The sequence below is a fragment of the Haemaphysalis longicornis genome, unplaced genomic scaffold (assembly GCF_048455015.1).
Source record: "Haemaphysalis longicornis isolate Haplotype H1 unplaced genomic scaffold, Haemaphysalis longicornis Haplotype H1 scaffold_19, whole genome shotgun sequence".
NCBI lineage: Eukaryota > Metazoa > Arthropoda > Arachnida > Ixodida > Ixodidae > Haemaphysalis > Haemaphysalis longicornis.
The window spans coordinates 5797644-5814701 of record NW_027526288.1 but is presented as its reverse complement, the minus strand read 5'-3'; the positions used below and the strand labels follow the sequence as shown (position 1 = coordinate 5814701).

Here is a 17058-nt window from a genome sequence, read left to right as displayed (position 1 = left end):
GGTGAAAGTTAAAGGAGCGTCCATTGGCGTTTGCGGCGTGATGTCGGCGTAAGCCACTGGAGTGACCGCAGGATTGGGCTGTCAGGTCCATGGAAGTGCGTCAGCGACTTGTTGTATCACGCCTTTGAGGGTTGGGGCTAAATCGGTTTGAGGTAGTTTCGCTACGTCGCTAATGAGGGAAAGCTGACGAGCACTTCTTCGCGAACAAAGGGTTGAATCCGGGCGAAGAGAACACCCCTATCATCAGAGGATAAGCTACAAAGTAATGGTTTTTTTACGCGAGTTTATGAGTGGCAGCCCACTCTCGGCGGAGTTCATCGAACTCTTGGCAAGCGTTGATGACTTCAACAGTCCGAGGGTTTTTCGCGAGCAACATTTGGAGGGCATCTTCATCTATCCCTTTAAGAATATGCTTGATTTTTCCCTCTTCGGTCATAGCGTTGCTTACTCTTTTACACAAGTCAAGGATGTCCTCGTTGGAAGAGGTAAAGGTTTCTTTCGTGCACTGAGCGTCTTCCCGCAGACGCTATTCAGCGCGCAGTTTCCCAACTGCTGGGCGCCTGAACACTTTGGCAAGTTTGGTCGTTAAGTCTGACCATGTGCGGAGATCAGAACCACGGTTCTTATAAAACGTCTCTACGACAACGGCTAAGTAGAGACTGATGCTGTTCTGCTTCCGTTTATCGTGCCAGTTGTTATGGGTGCTCACCCGTTCGAAGGTGGTCCAGTCCTCAGCGTCCTGGTCATCAGTGCCGTTGAAGAAGAGGAGATACCGTTGACGGACCGTGCAAGGGCAGACGATACGTGCCGCAGGAGGTGTGGACTCGTGGTGGTTACCGTGAGACATCGTTGTGGCCGCCATGAGGCAAGTGTCCGACTGCGCAGCTCCAGGGTAGACAAATGTGGATCCGAGCAGCAGCGCAACCTGCACCGAAAATTGTAAAGGAGATAGTCGATGTTCCGGTAGAGGGCTGGACTCGTTTATTGGCAAACGAGGCGTCAATGCAAGAGGGGCGAGCCGAAACGACCAGCTTTACCCGAGGCTGACCCGGAACGAGAGCGTCGTCTTCCTTGTCGGCATTCGCCGCATACCCACATACGGGGATTTTGCCGTTGTGGCTGATGCTTGTCTCGATTACTTCCGTGTGCGCTACATAGATACTTGCAAGAATATAGGAGGAGGAGGCAAAACGTTTTATTGAGCAACAAAAAAAAAAGAAAAAAAAAAGAAAGAAGAAGGTGGGTAGCGTCCTCAGTTCAGTAAAAAATTTATTTTACTCCTGAGTTGTAGAAACAAATACAGGCCTCAAGCACAGCCTTTCCATGTGATCCGTCGAGAAGGTCTCCTCTTCCAAAGAAGACACCGTCGGTGACAGATGGATGTCCTCGGGATACATCCACGCAGTGATTACACGATAGATATTTTTTACTTCAATGGTTTTCTGCCCTAGTCTTCAATATTGGCTTTGACTTTGAAATTTTCCAAACTCATAGGATATTAAGATCGGTTTGTTTTGGAGTTTTGTGTGCGGTGTTGAGATTAATAAGACCTCCAAAATTAACCTGTCTTGAGGATTGGAGATTCGGGCCTAACGCTGAACAGCAACAACACGCAAATGCCGCTGGTGCCCTGGGCACATGCCACGGTCACACACCAATCTTCCACATCGGGGATTGACGACCAATGGCAGCGCAGTACATTACAAGTACGTTTAAAAGGCCATCTGCAGCGCATATCTAGAGAAACAAAAACGTTTTTTGAGCTAGTGAGAGTGGCGTACTGTTGGGGCTTATATGCGCCGACCGAGGCACATCAGCCCGTTTACCACTACTGGCCTCGCCCTATTACCAACGACTGGTCAACAGTGTCTCGAACAGTTATGAAGAAAATCGGTTATAGGGAAGAAGTTCTACGGTGTGAGCGCCTTCCAACAGCGTACATTAAAAGGTATCTATTTGTGAATTCAACTTGGTATTCAGCGGTGTACTGTTCAGAAAAAAGAATTCAAGCTCTGCCTGCAGCCTGCCTATCAGTTATTGTCTGAACGTCACATCCTGATTCTCCTTACACAAATTATCAATATATGCATTCTTTATATACCAAACGTTCCGGACACATCTATCTGTATAGACAGAAAATTTACGCCTGGGTTGTATAACTGTCTTTAGGAACCAATATTGATTATTGCGGGCTTGTGGAATGTTTCAAATAATGCAATGGCTTGTTTTACCTCACTGGGCGGAAGGCGTCCTGATAGAGTGCGCGTATTAGTAAATCATCCGGCATGCATATGTGGCAGCTAAAATACTCTGTATCCATGGCTGGTTTTTAAATAGCCTTTAAATTGTATATTCAACTATGCAGCCAATGTGTGACTACAACCGTTTGAAAACACATTGACACCAGTTCATAAGGGAGTAAAAGGCGAATCACTCATGGCGAATACCATTCCAAGAGCGGCAGCCCACAAGAACACGCAAATGAGCAAAGTAAAATTGAACACAAGACAGTGCGGACAATATATCATTTTCTCGCTCGTTTCTGCAGACAATTTTCATTTCGTATCTTTCCCCAACTACTCCTTTTCCTCCACCACCAAATTGGTGGGAGCAAACCGGTAAGTCCTAACACTGAACGCCCAGGAACACATCAATATTAGGTCATTTTTTCTGTGCTGCGAGCCGGTCTGGTGTGATTTCCGAGTGAGAGCGCCTAAGGTGTAAACGCATGGGTGGTGTTTGAGGTGATTTTAGGGGCTGTTTGACACAAAGAACCAGCTACACATTTTAAAGTTCAAGCGTATCTATTTCACTTGTTCAGTCATGGCAAGTTTATTTCCAATAAACTCCCGTAAATTGGTCGAATCATTTCACGTCGACACATTGAAGATAGTCCTTGGCTGTCATGGGCGTTGCTTGAAATTTTTCTTCTTGGTAGTCGTTGTTCTAACTTACGTATTGATCAATCATCATGGCTTCGAATGAATGTGATCCGCATCGCTTTTCTGGATGTGACCGCCTGTGAAAATGCAGAAACATTTGTGGTCAATTTTTAGCAGTCCAAGTTTGCTACAAGAAGCGTATGCATACTTGGAAACACGAATTATGCCTGCATAAAATTAGGTAATGTAAAAGAAGTGTTGGCGCAAATAACTCTAAGAACAGTAGTTTGCTGGGCTGAGCGTTGCCACAAAATATGCCCATATAGATTAAATTATTGATATAAGCGGTGTTATAGCCCAAAATTTCTTTGGTTTAGGACATTGCTCACCGAGCGTCCAATTAAACTGCCCCAACTGCGTGATCACCATAGAGATTTTTAAATTCATCTCACAATTTTTAGGTGCGATAGTTTGGCGAAGGCTACTTTGGCGCCATGATTTGAATGAACGTTGAAATACTAAACCTCGCGTAGAATAGTACCAGAAACAGGCCTGCCGGGTTTACTTGAGCTTGGGTTTGTCACTTTAGGGCAACACTGCTTTTTTTGGTATTATTTTTTGCAAAGAAGAGCTGTATATTGCTTGTGCCACTCATTAAAACCAATCCGCATACGTTTTTCCCAAACCTCATCCAATGCCGTTGCATTTGTATGAGTATGGTATGAAAAGGTAGTAGTCGATCCCGGATCTATCGAACCCGAAAATGTCGAATTATTGCACATGTAAAACCCTTCAAACATCCCCCCTCGGGTATTCAATGCAACAGTATAGCACTTTTGTACATCTGTATCGAATATTATTCACCGTCACATGGAATACCCAACATGGAATACCCAATACCCAACATGGAATTCAACATGGAATACCCAACTGCAGACGTATTTGCAGTTGTCACATTTATGTGGTATAGTTAATTGGTGAACCAGTAGAAGTCAGTGTAAAAAGAAAGCCTGTCGTATGTTTCAAAATTATCGCTGAAAAATTGAATTGTGTTGTAAAAGAAACTTGAATGCATTGTCAACAACACTGGAAGATATTTACAAACAAATGGCCGGAAAACATTAACAAAACCGCTGCGGCATTACTAGCGTTCCGTAAGACGCCAAGAACCGGTTACATAGGAATGATGGAAGTCATTCAAAAACTGTTCAACGGCTAGGATGCCTTGTGTACCTATAAAATATTCCGGTGAAAGAGAATACGAACTGAGATGAAAGCGCAAAAGCTGCCGCTTTAGATGGTGTTTCATGAATTTAGTGTTTAGTTCTTCGCCAAAAATTTTAACAAGAAAGTGAAGAGATGCCCAATTTTGTGGCTACGAACCAATTTCTACCTCGTTGGGCTTTCCTATAGACAATAAAATTGGGCGCAGGAACGGTTTAGCTTTTTGTACCACGGCTTTTCCACCGCTGAATCTTGAACCCAACCTATTCGCAGTGATCACCTGCGCACAGACAAAAGGTTGGGCAGAAAAACCATGCTTTTATTTCTGCTATTTCTAAAGAAACAACTCGTGAATTTACAGACAGGTTCTTTTTCGGAGGCAGATGTGTATAGCAGGAATGTCTTATCCCGACAGAAATGTGCAAGAATGGGCGTGATGTGCGCGTTGTGGTAATGTATTGTGCGCCTGGAAATGCTGGTCCCCCTGCTCATGCTGGAATCTATCACGGAGAGAACGAGCTCGTACTACCTATTTATCTTCTGCAAGTGGGTCCAAACCTCCCGACCTATCGTACAAGAAGCTAAGGAGAAAGTTTTCCCATGCTGTGGACCTTGCGCAGTTTTGCTTCCCCAATTAAGGAGCGGTCCGCGATTCCTTAAAAAGGAAATTGTTTGAAGAGATGTGTCTCAGTTTTTAATCATCCTTGGCGCTTTCCTCAATAAACAAGAACTCAGATAGGAGAGGAGGCGCTAGCAAGCGTTTAGTCGTGAAACGTGGGGCCTATATTTAAACATGTGGTTGCTTAAAAGGATTCGGCCATGCACTCCTTCGCGATGGTTAACCAGCTAACCTAAAAAGTTAAGCTGGTGTTACCGCGTGTACACCTGATGATTCATTAAAGCCTTTTTTATTATCAGTTGAGTGGCAGCGGTATTCCCTTTTGTTCATCGTATATATTCACCGTGTCGCTGATCGTACGCTGTGTACTCCTTGGAAGTGCTAACGCACTTAATTAAGTTTACTCGCAACACGCGAGCGGCTGCTGCTGAACCTGCTCTACCGACTAAGGTGGCACCGCGCTTCGAGGCGCTGGAGAACTAACGGGAGAGCGGGTACAACACTTCTGGTAATAATAGATTATCACGCTGCCGAATTCGCGCTGGTCAGAATTTACGCAAGCAGTCTACCGACCCGAAAAATTCGAAAACATTTTTCACCATTGTATTCATCGTTATAACCAAATTCCTAGTACGCAGTCAGTAATCGGCAATACGAAGTTCGGAAAACATTTCAGACCATCCATTTAACCAAGAAGGCAACTTACTACGGAGTCTTTGATTCGGGCTTGTAGCTGTGATCAGTTTCCTTGTATTAGGAGAAGTAGGGCCTCCCTGTAGTCTCCGGACTTGTCTCTCTGTGAAAAAACGGATTCTGCTGAAACCTGTTGGCTGCAAATCCTCTTTTTACAAGTAACATCGGAATGCCGCTGTCAGGTTATCGAGCTGGGCCAGCTAATAGCTATTTTTGTTGTTCATGCTACGTAACTACAGTTAGCCTTCAGCTATTATTTCACTCTGCAAGTGCAACACCAAATCAGGGAGTCTTGCGGAGGAGGAATACAGGAGCAACTTGTTTTACATATATTCAAAATATTGCCCCACTCTTCTGAGCGAATGGAGATTTCTCTCCACGCCTGAAAATTTCCTACTTTTCACAGCTCAGAAGGCTGTGCCACGTCAACCTTGCTTCCGATCTGATGGCGGGATACCGGAGTCGTTGGGGCTCTACATCGGTCTCTTTGACTGTGTGTTTAGTTTATATCTATTTTACCACTATATGTATCTGATTTATTTTTCATTGAGAAATAATACTAGAGCCATCGGAAATTGAAGTTCTTTACGATGAACCAGTTCGTAACCTCCGTTTTATCTGCGTAAGATAGAAGAACGACTAAGACGAAAGATTGGAATTGCATGTTGTACAGAAGACTTTTAAGGCAGGTATTACAACCTCAAGCAGAACACAAGCTTCTAAGCGCACAATACGTGGCGCGAGAAGCGTTTGAGCCTCATTTTTGCAGGAAAGTGCGGGCGCATTTTTAGTACCACGCAGTATGTCGTATGCTCTTCAAAATTTTGTCGGTGGCTTGGATGCATTCAGGTTCCACAAATCGATGGTACCATAAATTCAACTCGCTGCCACCACGGCTATTCTGTAGTCGAGCAATCTCCGACCTCCAAATTCAGAACGCCACGTTTTCTGGAACGCCTAATGGCACTGAGTAAGCAGGTTTCCAGTGCCGTGACGTTCCCATTGAGTATGCGACAGCGAGATGTTAATCGTAAAGTTGGGGTTTCTGTTACTAAATTCCAAAACCGGAACCCGAACTTTGGCATAATGTAAGCATTACAATGATTCGCACGACGTTAGGCCGAGTGTTACGGTTGCCTGAAGTCAAGCCTCAATATAGGCGCAACAAAAATCTCACCCCCCCCGCAAGGTGGTTGGCCAATGACAGTGACAGGACAAGTGCCGTCAGAGATCCAATTATCATTTCACTAAAACCTTAAGTTACTGCCTAGAATTCTATATACTTCCAAGGGCGAGTGCCCCGTAATTACATCATTTGCAATAAAAGTCCCGCTACTAATTTAACATCCGTAGTGATGAAGCGGCCTGCGCAACAAGTTCGTCTTTGTGATGACAGACTGATAAGATGCTCCAGAATAATAGTTTTTGGCTTGTTTAAAATCTTTCTTGGGTGCTGAGTGCACTCTGTTTGTAAATTTCCCACTCTGTTTGCGCCGCCTATTCACTGGCCGCCCGTATTTTGCTCCGTGGGTTACCAGTTTACTATTTGCGAACCATTAATCCCTCCTCAAAAACGTGAGGTAGGGAACACAAATGAACACTTGGGGGTGTTTTATTTTTCCTGCGAAACTTCTTTTTATCGTTTTCGCATAATATGAAGCTGGCAGTAAGGGAAAAAATACCCAGGACATCAATGCACTTGAATAATGCAGTCACTGTGAATTCCTTGTCGTGTAATTGCCGCGGGCGTCTATTAATTATCTAAAATGTAGGTAGCACCCCATTAGCACTAATCCCCCCGTCTTTTGAAGCAGCGCCGTACACTCACAGCATTAATTGGCTGGCACAAAATGGCAAACACCAAATAAGGTCAGGATTGATGGTATTACAAGGCTCACGGGCAGATATATGGACCCATAATTCATGCTGTGAGGAAGCCTACCACCAACAAAACCTAAACTCCGTAAACATGTATTGCCTCTTCGCTTCCAATGCGAAAAATTGAGCCCCATTATACTGGCGCACGTGAAAAAGGCTATGTTCAACAGCAGTAACGGAAAAAAAGGGAACAGGAACAAATACGGGAAGAGGCATTTGCTCTCTCGTATTGCTATTGTAAGCGATATTTATGTGTATTTGTTTCCGTGGAACCATAGCCTAGCTGTCCAATCGTGGTGATTCTCACTTACCACATGCAACGGTCCTGTGGTCATATTAATAGTTGTAGCGCAATGAACCAGCGAGCGTCACTGCACTGTTGAGCAATTTTCCGTGGGGCTCGTCGTACGCCACTATTGCTTTCACCAAGCATGCAGGAAACGCTTCATCCCTACCAGCAGGGAGCTATGATTCCGGCTAGAACCGCGCGTCCGCTTCACGCTAGAATCGGCCGCAGCTGCAACTGGAGAGTTTAAAGGGCGATCGCCGACAGTGAGAGTACGACGGACACAAAATAAGGTGTAAGAGATTTGAGAAAGCGTCACTCCTGCGGAAGACAATTTGTTCTCTTCCTTTGCTGCACGCCCTTCGCTCGGTTCATATGTTTGCCGGGCTTGCCAGGCATCCTCATACCAAGTGATTGCCCGCGAAGAATTAATTCCGGGCACCAACATCGCTTGACGTAACTACAAGTGGCAAAACATTTCTCCAATGCATTTGAAAATCAAAAGAGGGCTTACGTAGGAGTAGAAACAAGCTGAAATATCTCCAGCTGAGCTTACGTGCACGAATGATAAATATCACTTTATTACGTCCCGGGACACCGTCACCACCTCAAACCCCCTGCCAGACGGTGGTGGCGCCATGCGCCTAAGCGCCTGTTGCACCACCTCGGTACCAAATATACCCTCTCACATACTGATACTCTCGTAGTGTTGATGAAGCGAAGAAATGCTTGCCGGCGACACGACATCTCGGGCACATCATAAGCTACACAAACATAGATATCCCGTACTAGGCCTCATTAACCATAGCCGTTTAAAAACAAGAAGTGACCCCCCCGACTGTTGCAATGCCCGCGCCTAAATGACTCGCTTGCGGGCCGTGGAAAAATGCCTGCTCGTCGTACCCGTATGGCGTCTTGCAGCTGAATCTTGAAGTTCTTGGCGTACTCCCCCTTGATGTGCACAAGGTCCACCTCGCAGCGGGAGATGATTATGCGTACAATCGTCTTGTCACAGGCAATAACGCCCTGCGCCTGAGGACAGCATAAATTAACATTTTCGAAAACTTGGCGCTTCTCTGTAGTACTTGAAGATATTTTTAAAGAAACTGCCACCAGTGTCTACGGGACTGTATATGGGCAGAAGCAAACGGGCGCTAGAGAAACACAACCATTTTTTTGTCCGGGACCTTTCTCAGCGCTCCTCACTTTTGCGCCGTCAAGCGACTTTTCCATCGGAAGCTTCATATTAGAGGTGTTGCGGCTTGCCTGATTTTGAGATAGAGGGAGAGTAAATGTTTATTGAAAAGGAGGAGAGATCGGCCGGAGAAAGTGATCTTGGGCCTGGTACTTCCCACTGGGGGAGGGTATTGGGGATAAACAGAAAAAGCAATAAATATGGGAGGTATAGTAAATGACAGTGAAATCGACGAATGAACTATGTAGAAGCCGTAAAACCTCACCTTCTACGGAGCGCTGAATCAGACCAATACAGTCCACTTTTCAGCCCATTACTAAACGTCCTATGAAACATTTAGGTAACCACATTGGCTTTCCTTACGGCGGCAAAAGCACTCGCATGTTACGTACGTCTACGAGCTGTAGGGTACTAGTTAGCCTATCCCTTATAAGTTGGAAGGGTGCTCTAGAGAAGACTGCTGTGGGCTGATAACCGCTGTCAGCCATGGATATTTGTACTTCTTAATTAAGGTGCCAACAATTCTCATGCGATAGAATCTTCTTTAGCTATGGTAACCACCCAGGCGTTTTTATAGCGTATCAATGATACCCTAGAATCCTTCTTATCGTTCTATTGCAATCGTTATATTTATAGCCTCCATACAGCCGTTCACTGTCCCAAGAAATAAAGAAGCTTTGAATGAATCCGAAAAGCTTTCATGATTCCGTGCTTTTTGTAAATTTACAACATGACGTAGATTTCGTACCCTTTGACAACATGTACAGGTCAGTGATTTCTCAACCGACTATTCTTCACAGAATATGTGGGGATATAAACTTCTCGTCTTCGTCTTGTATCAAGCTATGGCTGGACGTTTTAACATTTATGTCTGCCTAGCTTTACTATTTGTCCTACGGCTGCTGTGTGTGCTTGTCACTGAAAAAGGTAATCCCACACGCTTTGCGTTTATCAAGAGTTCTACAAAGTTTCACGGTTGCCATTTCTTCCGCAGATAAATCAAACAAATCAATGAAGCTGAAAGAGGGGCCTGAAAATGCATTGTTTTAGCAGGTCAAAAAACCGGTTTCAGTAGGGGCGACAGGTGTATGGTCGGTGCACCTGCTCCTCCAATAAAAGGCACTGGAAGCTGCACCGACACCGGGCAGTTGCTTGGCTAGTATTATCTAAGGATGTGGCTACGGCCCTGCTGGCCCTATAGATCAGTGAAAAAGTGAGAAGGCGTAGCATAAAACCTCTTTTCACAAACATGTGGACAAAAAGACGGCATCTCTGCTTTGACGAGTCAGCCAGGAACATTTCAAACTTGGAATTTTTGTGTTCGACGATTTCGAAAAGCTAATTTTTTTGCTCGTTGATTTCGAGAAGCCAAAGTGACATTTTAATTAGAGTTGCTTCTAATCCCGCAGAAATTCAAAATTAGTAACTTGGGCAGGTGAATTCGTTAACTAGTAATGTTTATCTAGATATACACAGCTAATAATCAGCGAAACTGCATGGCGTTTGAGCAGTGCCTTTCGGGAAACGCAAGCCATGATTAAACCCAAGGCTGATCTTGCCGCAATTGAACTCCTACCTAGGCGTGAAATCTTTTAAGCAACGATATGGCAGGCGAGAAGCATGTGTGGGAAATGGTATAAAACAATCCAGTCAGTTTAGAGAAAATATACATGTGAAAGGGGGTGTCCGCTGCTCGACGGCAAACCCAAATTTGTTACGACCGTACTGGCGGAGCGACTCTATCCAAGGATGTCAACAACAACCAAGCACTCTTCCGCAATCCATAAAGTAAGAAGTGGGATAAAGGACGATTGCTGAAAACTGACAAAAAGATAGGTATTGTACATCTTAGCCAAATCACATATATTTAAACTGGTATATACACTATGCGGACCATATAATTAGATTGCGGCTGAATGCATATCACAGCGCGGAGGAACTAGACTCCGTTAAAGGTGCGCGCAACTGATGTTTCTGAGCAAAATTATATTTTACTGACCTTGATTGCCCTCTCGAGCTTTTCCGCGAAGTAGTACGGGATGTTGGCGACACATTTTGCTGTGGGTGAGAAAGCGCATCGAAAAAAAACCCTATAGGTTAACAGCATTGCAATGTATTACGCTGAAAAAACCATAGGAAGTCACTGGGATGACGTACAACCTACAATTCCGGATATGGGGCCCAGCAATAGCTAAAAAAACGGAACAAAAATCTTGAGTAATTTATTTTACGCAATCGAAATAAACTTTTAGAGCGCAGCACAGCTTACTATAAAAGGTGCAATTTCAAGCTACGATCGGCAGGAAGGGATAACTCTGTGATCTAGAAAATCTCTGCAGTAGAATAATGCAAAACGCTGTGGGAAAAAGCAGTTACACTTGGAAGGAGATTATGATGCAACAGTATATTTTATGGGGTCACAGCTTGGATTCAGCTCAGGCTTGCTTTGATTACCATGAGTGCTTTTTTAAATTTTAAAATTTGTTCAAACTCAGCTCCCAAAGAAACACAATCATTGCTGTTATAAGAAATCAATAGGTTGATTTACTAATTCATCTTCCCACTCGCGCCCTGAGCAACAGGGTGTTGGGTGCATTGAGAAAGTGAAAGCGTTGTTCCGGCTTGCTGAACGTGATGAAGAAACTAAGACAATAACATTTTATGGAGGTTGTAAAACAAGAGTTTTCGCTGACTGGATGTAAAACCTCAATAAATTTACCTGCACTAAGGGGTGTCGCTGTCACAACAAAGAATATCCTCAATGTGTATTGGAACAATGTGACCACTAAACTCGCTCATTCATGGGTTGGAAGTAACTCAGGAAAGTTTAGTCTCTCACCGTGTGTAAAATAATAAGTGGGTGTTTGTTAAAGAATTAGACAAAGTTTGCACAACAAGGCGGGAACCCGAAGTCGCTTACATTACCGGCATGCTCCCAGTAGGATCTAATAGAAACATCGACGCCACTGGAGGCGCTCTACGCGGACGTTCTTCGTCCCGGCAATTCGATTGCAGGGCTCTTTGTACCGTCATCCACTGTTTCCCGTCCAACCAATTATGACGCAACACCATTGCAAGAAAAAAGCGACGTGAGGCAAACTGTAATGACCTTCCGCTGTGTTCCTTGGGGAAGCAGGCGACATCTATTGTCACTGACTGTACAAGCGACTTGGACTTCGCATCTGACGACTGCCTGTCGAAGAGTGCACCAGGGCCGGCGTGCGTCATCCGGTCTCCGTCACCGTATACCTGCATACTACTGACCTACGGAGACGAGCGTCTCTGACTGTGGAAGGTCTCCGAGAGGGCGGGTAGAAAACAAAGCAGCAGAAGTTGCGGAAGTGGAGTTGGTTGACGGAAAAGTAATTCGACCCATCAAACGAAGCACTGAAGACGATTGTAGACTGAAAAGCACGACTGAAGTGGTCATGGCCCGGCATCACGATATAGCAGTCACGTCACTTCCGAACACGATGATGATCATTCGCGCAATGCCTACATAACAGGATCAAACCCATCCCGAATAACACCTGTACGCCAAGCCTTGGATCATGAGGGGGCACCCGAGACTAGAATACGATGGCGTCGGAGGTATCGGACACACATTCTGTAGTTACGCTAGTAAACAACGAAGTCCACTACAAGCATGACCCTGTTGAAAGTTTACTGCCGTGAAGGGAAAAAGTAAATGCAAAATTTCGTAAAAGAGAACGATCAGGAACGAAGGCAGCCAGGGGTGCACTTCAGCTTGTAATACGATCTTAATACAGGTATTTTCCTTTTACGAGAGCCTAACAGTCGTGGCAAAGCGATTACTCTGGAATATTTTGTAATTCCGTTGGTTTGTTACCTTCGGACATTTCCCTTGAGTTCCGACGAAAATTGAATTTGAGGCCAATCAGAAAAACCCAAACATACAGAAAAAAAATCATTTAAATCATCTATGTCTTCATAATGTGGACAATATAGCGATAAAGTGTAATCGCGTGGACTCACTATTGCACATATTCAGGATTTCCTCATTTTTTCGATAACGCAGAGCATGACCTGTGAATAATGCAACGCCTATAGCAGAGGCTATAACATTTCGTAAGAAACCAATCCGTCTGTAGCTAATACGTTTATTCTGACAAAGCCAATTCGAAAGTATTGTAGACAACATGACGCCTGCCAGATTTAAAAATGCTCTCCCAAGAGTTATGGTGGCATTATTTCCCGTGTGAACTTTGTCTAGACTATCATTACTAATAGGCTGTCTAAATCGTCAGTGGACATCTTTTCAAAATAGCGCTACTCAAGCCTAAAAGATGAAGTGTTGAGAAATCGGTAGCATATCTGAGGATTTGGCTCTAACATTTTTGACATATACTGTAGGCGGACAAAGAACCTGATGCATATCTACAACCGCTGGCCCCTGTAATGTAGCTCACTTTTCTGAAAGGAAAAGCCCTTATTTAATCTTGTGTGGAGATAGTCAGTGACTGTCCATCTTCCCGGGTTATTGCATTTTCCACTGCACGAAGGCGTTTCGCTTGATAGCCAGATCACCGTCATTGCCTTGCTCATCGTTAGCCTCTTCATATCTGCGGCACGAGGGAGGCCTCTAGCACAGAACAACAGACTAACAACGTCTATTTCCTGCACTTTGTGAATTCTTACGTCTAAGTCATGGACTTCAGCCGTTCGTATCCCGAAATTATAGAACGCGCAATTTGCCCACACTCTAGATTGCGCCATGCTAAGAAACCAATGCGCAAGTTTCATGTCGTCGACGCTATCTCGGGAGGTAAGTTATCGCCAAAACTGTTCAGTTCAGATAAACAGGTTATTCCCTGGAGCACCCTGCTACCTCACTGTTCATACTAACCACCTCTCTAATGAAGGCTCGCTGACATCCTTGTAACCCAGTGGCCCGGCAGCTCTATTACACCTTGAGAACATGTAACATTTTAGTAGACCAATACTACGCCGCTTCTTTCTTGCTACGTGATGCAAACATTTTGTTTTAATTAGACTCTACTATAGGTCTCTATGCTATGCATGTAGTCATAGCATCGATCACCTCCCGCATCTCTTTTGCGTCCCCGCACCCACTGAGAAAAAGTGAAACCTTGAGGTTTTTGCCCAGAGGAGCGACAACGTAGGTTATACACTTGCCTTGTTCTACGAATAGAGACGCGTCTAGACCTCCCGGGAACATTATTGTACGCAGAGTTGTAGGAATCGAAGGCTTTTGTTTTTTAATCAATCCGAAAAATGCACCGCGACTGGGATGGAACCCTATTATGACTGTGTTGTTCCCATCGGTGATACAATGAAATGTTCTTATATAGTCATGTAGGTATACAAATTTCAGCACACTGTTATGATTCTCCGAACATGACTATTCAGTGTGGCTATGCCGTTCTTTTTTTTCGGCCCTCAACGTTATTTTAGTGCAATTGATGTAAAGTTAGCCGTTCTTACCGATGGCGAGGTACGCTGCACGGAGGTTCCCAGTCATCTCGCTTTCGATGGCCTGGACTACGGAGCGTCCTGTGAGGTTGTTGTACTCCTGGAAGACCAGCCGCAGCTGCTCGTAGCTCTGGTTAGTGAGAATCTGGTTGAAGACTGACCCATTGTTGCTCCATCTATTAGCCCCAGACTGCTGAAGAATCTGTGTAGTGGAACAGGGATGGCGGCCAATGAAACTGTGCTAACGTCAAAGGTCATAATCAGGAAATACCAGTCGAAAAAGCCTAATTTGCTTTCTCGCAAACGGTAATGTCGCTAGGAGACACGGATAAAGCTTATTTGAGTATAAATACTCTCGAAGCGAGTTTATTGACCAGAAGCAATGCTATTGTACCATTACGTAATAAGGAAGTAATTCATATTATATACGAACAAAAACGTGTATCATTTACTGTTAACAGTGGCGGCTTTCTTTTGTACTGTCACACCAACAAAAATGTTTTTTTACGCAAGGCTGTATGTAAAGACTTCGTCTTAGTGTGTTCCAACAGCTTGATAATAGCCGACATTTATTTATTTATTTATTTATTTATTTATTCGAGTACCCTCAAGCCCATAGAGCGATACACAGGGGGTGGGTAACAGTATTTTATAGCACGAAAAGATAGAAATTAGAGTAAAAGACAAGGAAAAAAGAAAAAAGGAAGAAGCAAAAAGATAAAAAAAACACTACAAAAAGAGCGGATATGTAAAAAGCAAACAAGCAAACCAAACACAACCGAAAACGAACACTGTAGAATTGTTACAAAAAGAGCTGAGTAATGGCATTTTTAAACTATGAATGGTCTTGAATGGTTACGATCGAAGAGTCGCTCTTGTCGCTATCACATTGTCGCTATTGTGATGCTTGGAAACTAAAAGTAAGAGCAAAACGCATGCTTTATGTCGAAAATTGCGAAAACACATGTTGAGGTTCCAATAATACTGTACAAAATTAAGTGGTTACCAAAAAAAATTTTTGGTAATCGCGAGCTTATTTACGTTGACAATTTCTTGGACTTTGTGCGCAGTGTGCGCAGGCACAAATCGCGTTTGCGACATAAAAAGAAGAAAAGATTGAGGATGATATCTACGATTACTGTTAAAGATTCACGACGGGATAGCGGTACTTCGACGCGTTACCTGGCTTTACAATATAAGCTTTTCTAATACACAGGTTCAGTCAAGCGAGGAAAACCTGCGGCAGCGGCTTTTATTCGTTCTACTACAAGAATTCACAATTTTCTATTGTTTAGTTAAAGATGCGAGCTTAAAATTTTGCGGCTGCGGCGTGTTGGTCGAAGGTGGCAGTGCCAGTGTTTGAGAGATTTATTCTCTGGCATTGTGGCCGGCCTAGATATAATGGGAGTTTGGGAAGTGCAGGGCTCCTGACCCAGCGGCTCTTTTTCTTGCTCTCTTAAACGCTCACGCTGATCTATAGAGACAAGGGGGCCTAGCCTGTCTCCCATGTTTCAATGAATGCGGAACATCCAATATTGCAGTTGTTATAACCTGAGCATACTTTAAAATACGACCACGTTGCGTGAAATGGGTTGCATGTGTCTGTACGTTTATCCCTTTTGTCGATGTGCATTTGTGGAGATATGTGGGAGATTGTACAGTAGGCAGTGTATGCGATTATGCGCTGCTGAGATTACAATTTGACTCGGGAAAGGATGGTTTTCCCGGGCGTAGCATAACGAGACGTTCTCTATATTTTTAGGGGAGTAGGTTATGGTAGTACAGGTCTGTGGAAGCATGGTAGGTGAATTCAAGTGTTTTTTATTTGGCTGTAGTGTAACCTTTCAGACAATTGTGTCCGGGAGTCAATAAGATTGGAACCTTAATTGTTGTAGATGGAAGAAGTTTTTCAAGAGTTGCGGGGTTCTGCCTGCGGGCAAAAGTCGCATGGCTTTTTTGAGAGTGAGTAACTACTTTTAGGCTGATATTTGGTAGTTTCGTAGGGCGGGCCGCGGAGCTTTGTGATAATCATGAGAAGCGAGAGATTCAGAGCTCCCTGAAACGCTGCCCAGATGATAGTGTTGATGCCGTTTATTCCCTGTCAATAACTTTCTACTACAGCAGGCTGTGTCATACTCGTCTCGTGATCACTGCGAGCATAAGGCGTGTTTTTTTCATTTCCCGTGTTCCTAGTTCTTCCTTTTGTTAGAATATTACAATATAAAACAAATAGGTAAAGATTTTCTTTTTTTGATGATTGTAAGATAGCCTATGGCTAACATTGCCTTTGTTTTCCACATATATGTTGCAGCCGTGACAAGGAAACAAAACGTTTCAGAAGTACTTTAAAAATTTGTTAATTAGACGCCTAACGACTGGTTTTAATTCTAAATAGGTGACTTATTAATTAGTTATGGTTATCACACAGGCCCTCCTTGGATTTTGGGAGCATGGAGTTTATCGTTTACCCCTTTTATGTTACGTAACACAATGTTGACGCCAGCATTATTTCCAGTCGGAGGGACGCTTTTCGGTTGACAGGGTAATTTGCAGGAATGTCTGAGCACCGTACCTGCCGATGATGCGACTACTGACGCTGCGTAGAACAGAGTTCACTGCGGAGGCAAACAGCCTGCAGGAATAACGCATATTTTCTATTGTGACCGCTGTAGCAATATTTTCCCTATTTTCACGTTTCAGTCGCTGCTCTGCCGCATTCGCGGCGGGGTAAAACCCTGGTATTTGGCTGCACCAGTAGTAGTACTTTTTGTTTGCAGAGATGATGTACTTCCGTGAAAGCTTGATGAGCATGGCAGATAGAGGACGG

At 44.1% G+C, this 17058-nt stretch overlaps 1 protein-coding gene across 1 annotated transcript in view; it reads right to left on the bottom strand.

Annotated features, from left to right (window-relative positions):
* Positions 1-17058, bottom strand: part of LOC144166814 (annexin A6-like) — a 149282-nt gene that overhangs the window by 6064 nt on the left and 126160 nt on the right. Inside the window, exons 14-17 of the mRNA XM_077696304.1 lie at positions 14244-14433; positions 10777-10835; positions 8486-8614; positions 809-925 (exon numbers count right to left, since the gene is read on the bottom strand). Coding sequence (XP_077552430.1) covers positions 809-925; positions 8486-8614; positions 10777-10835; positions 14244-14433 — 495 coding nt within the window. The remainder of the gene's footprint in view (positions 1-808; positions 926-8485; positions 8615-10776; positions 10836-14243; positions 14434-17058) is intronic.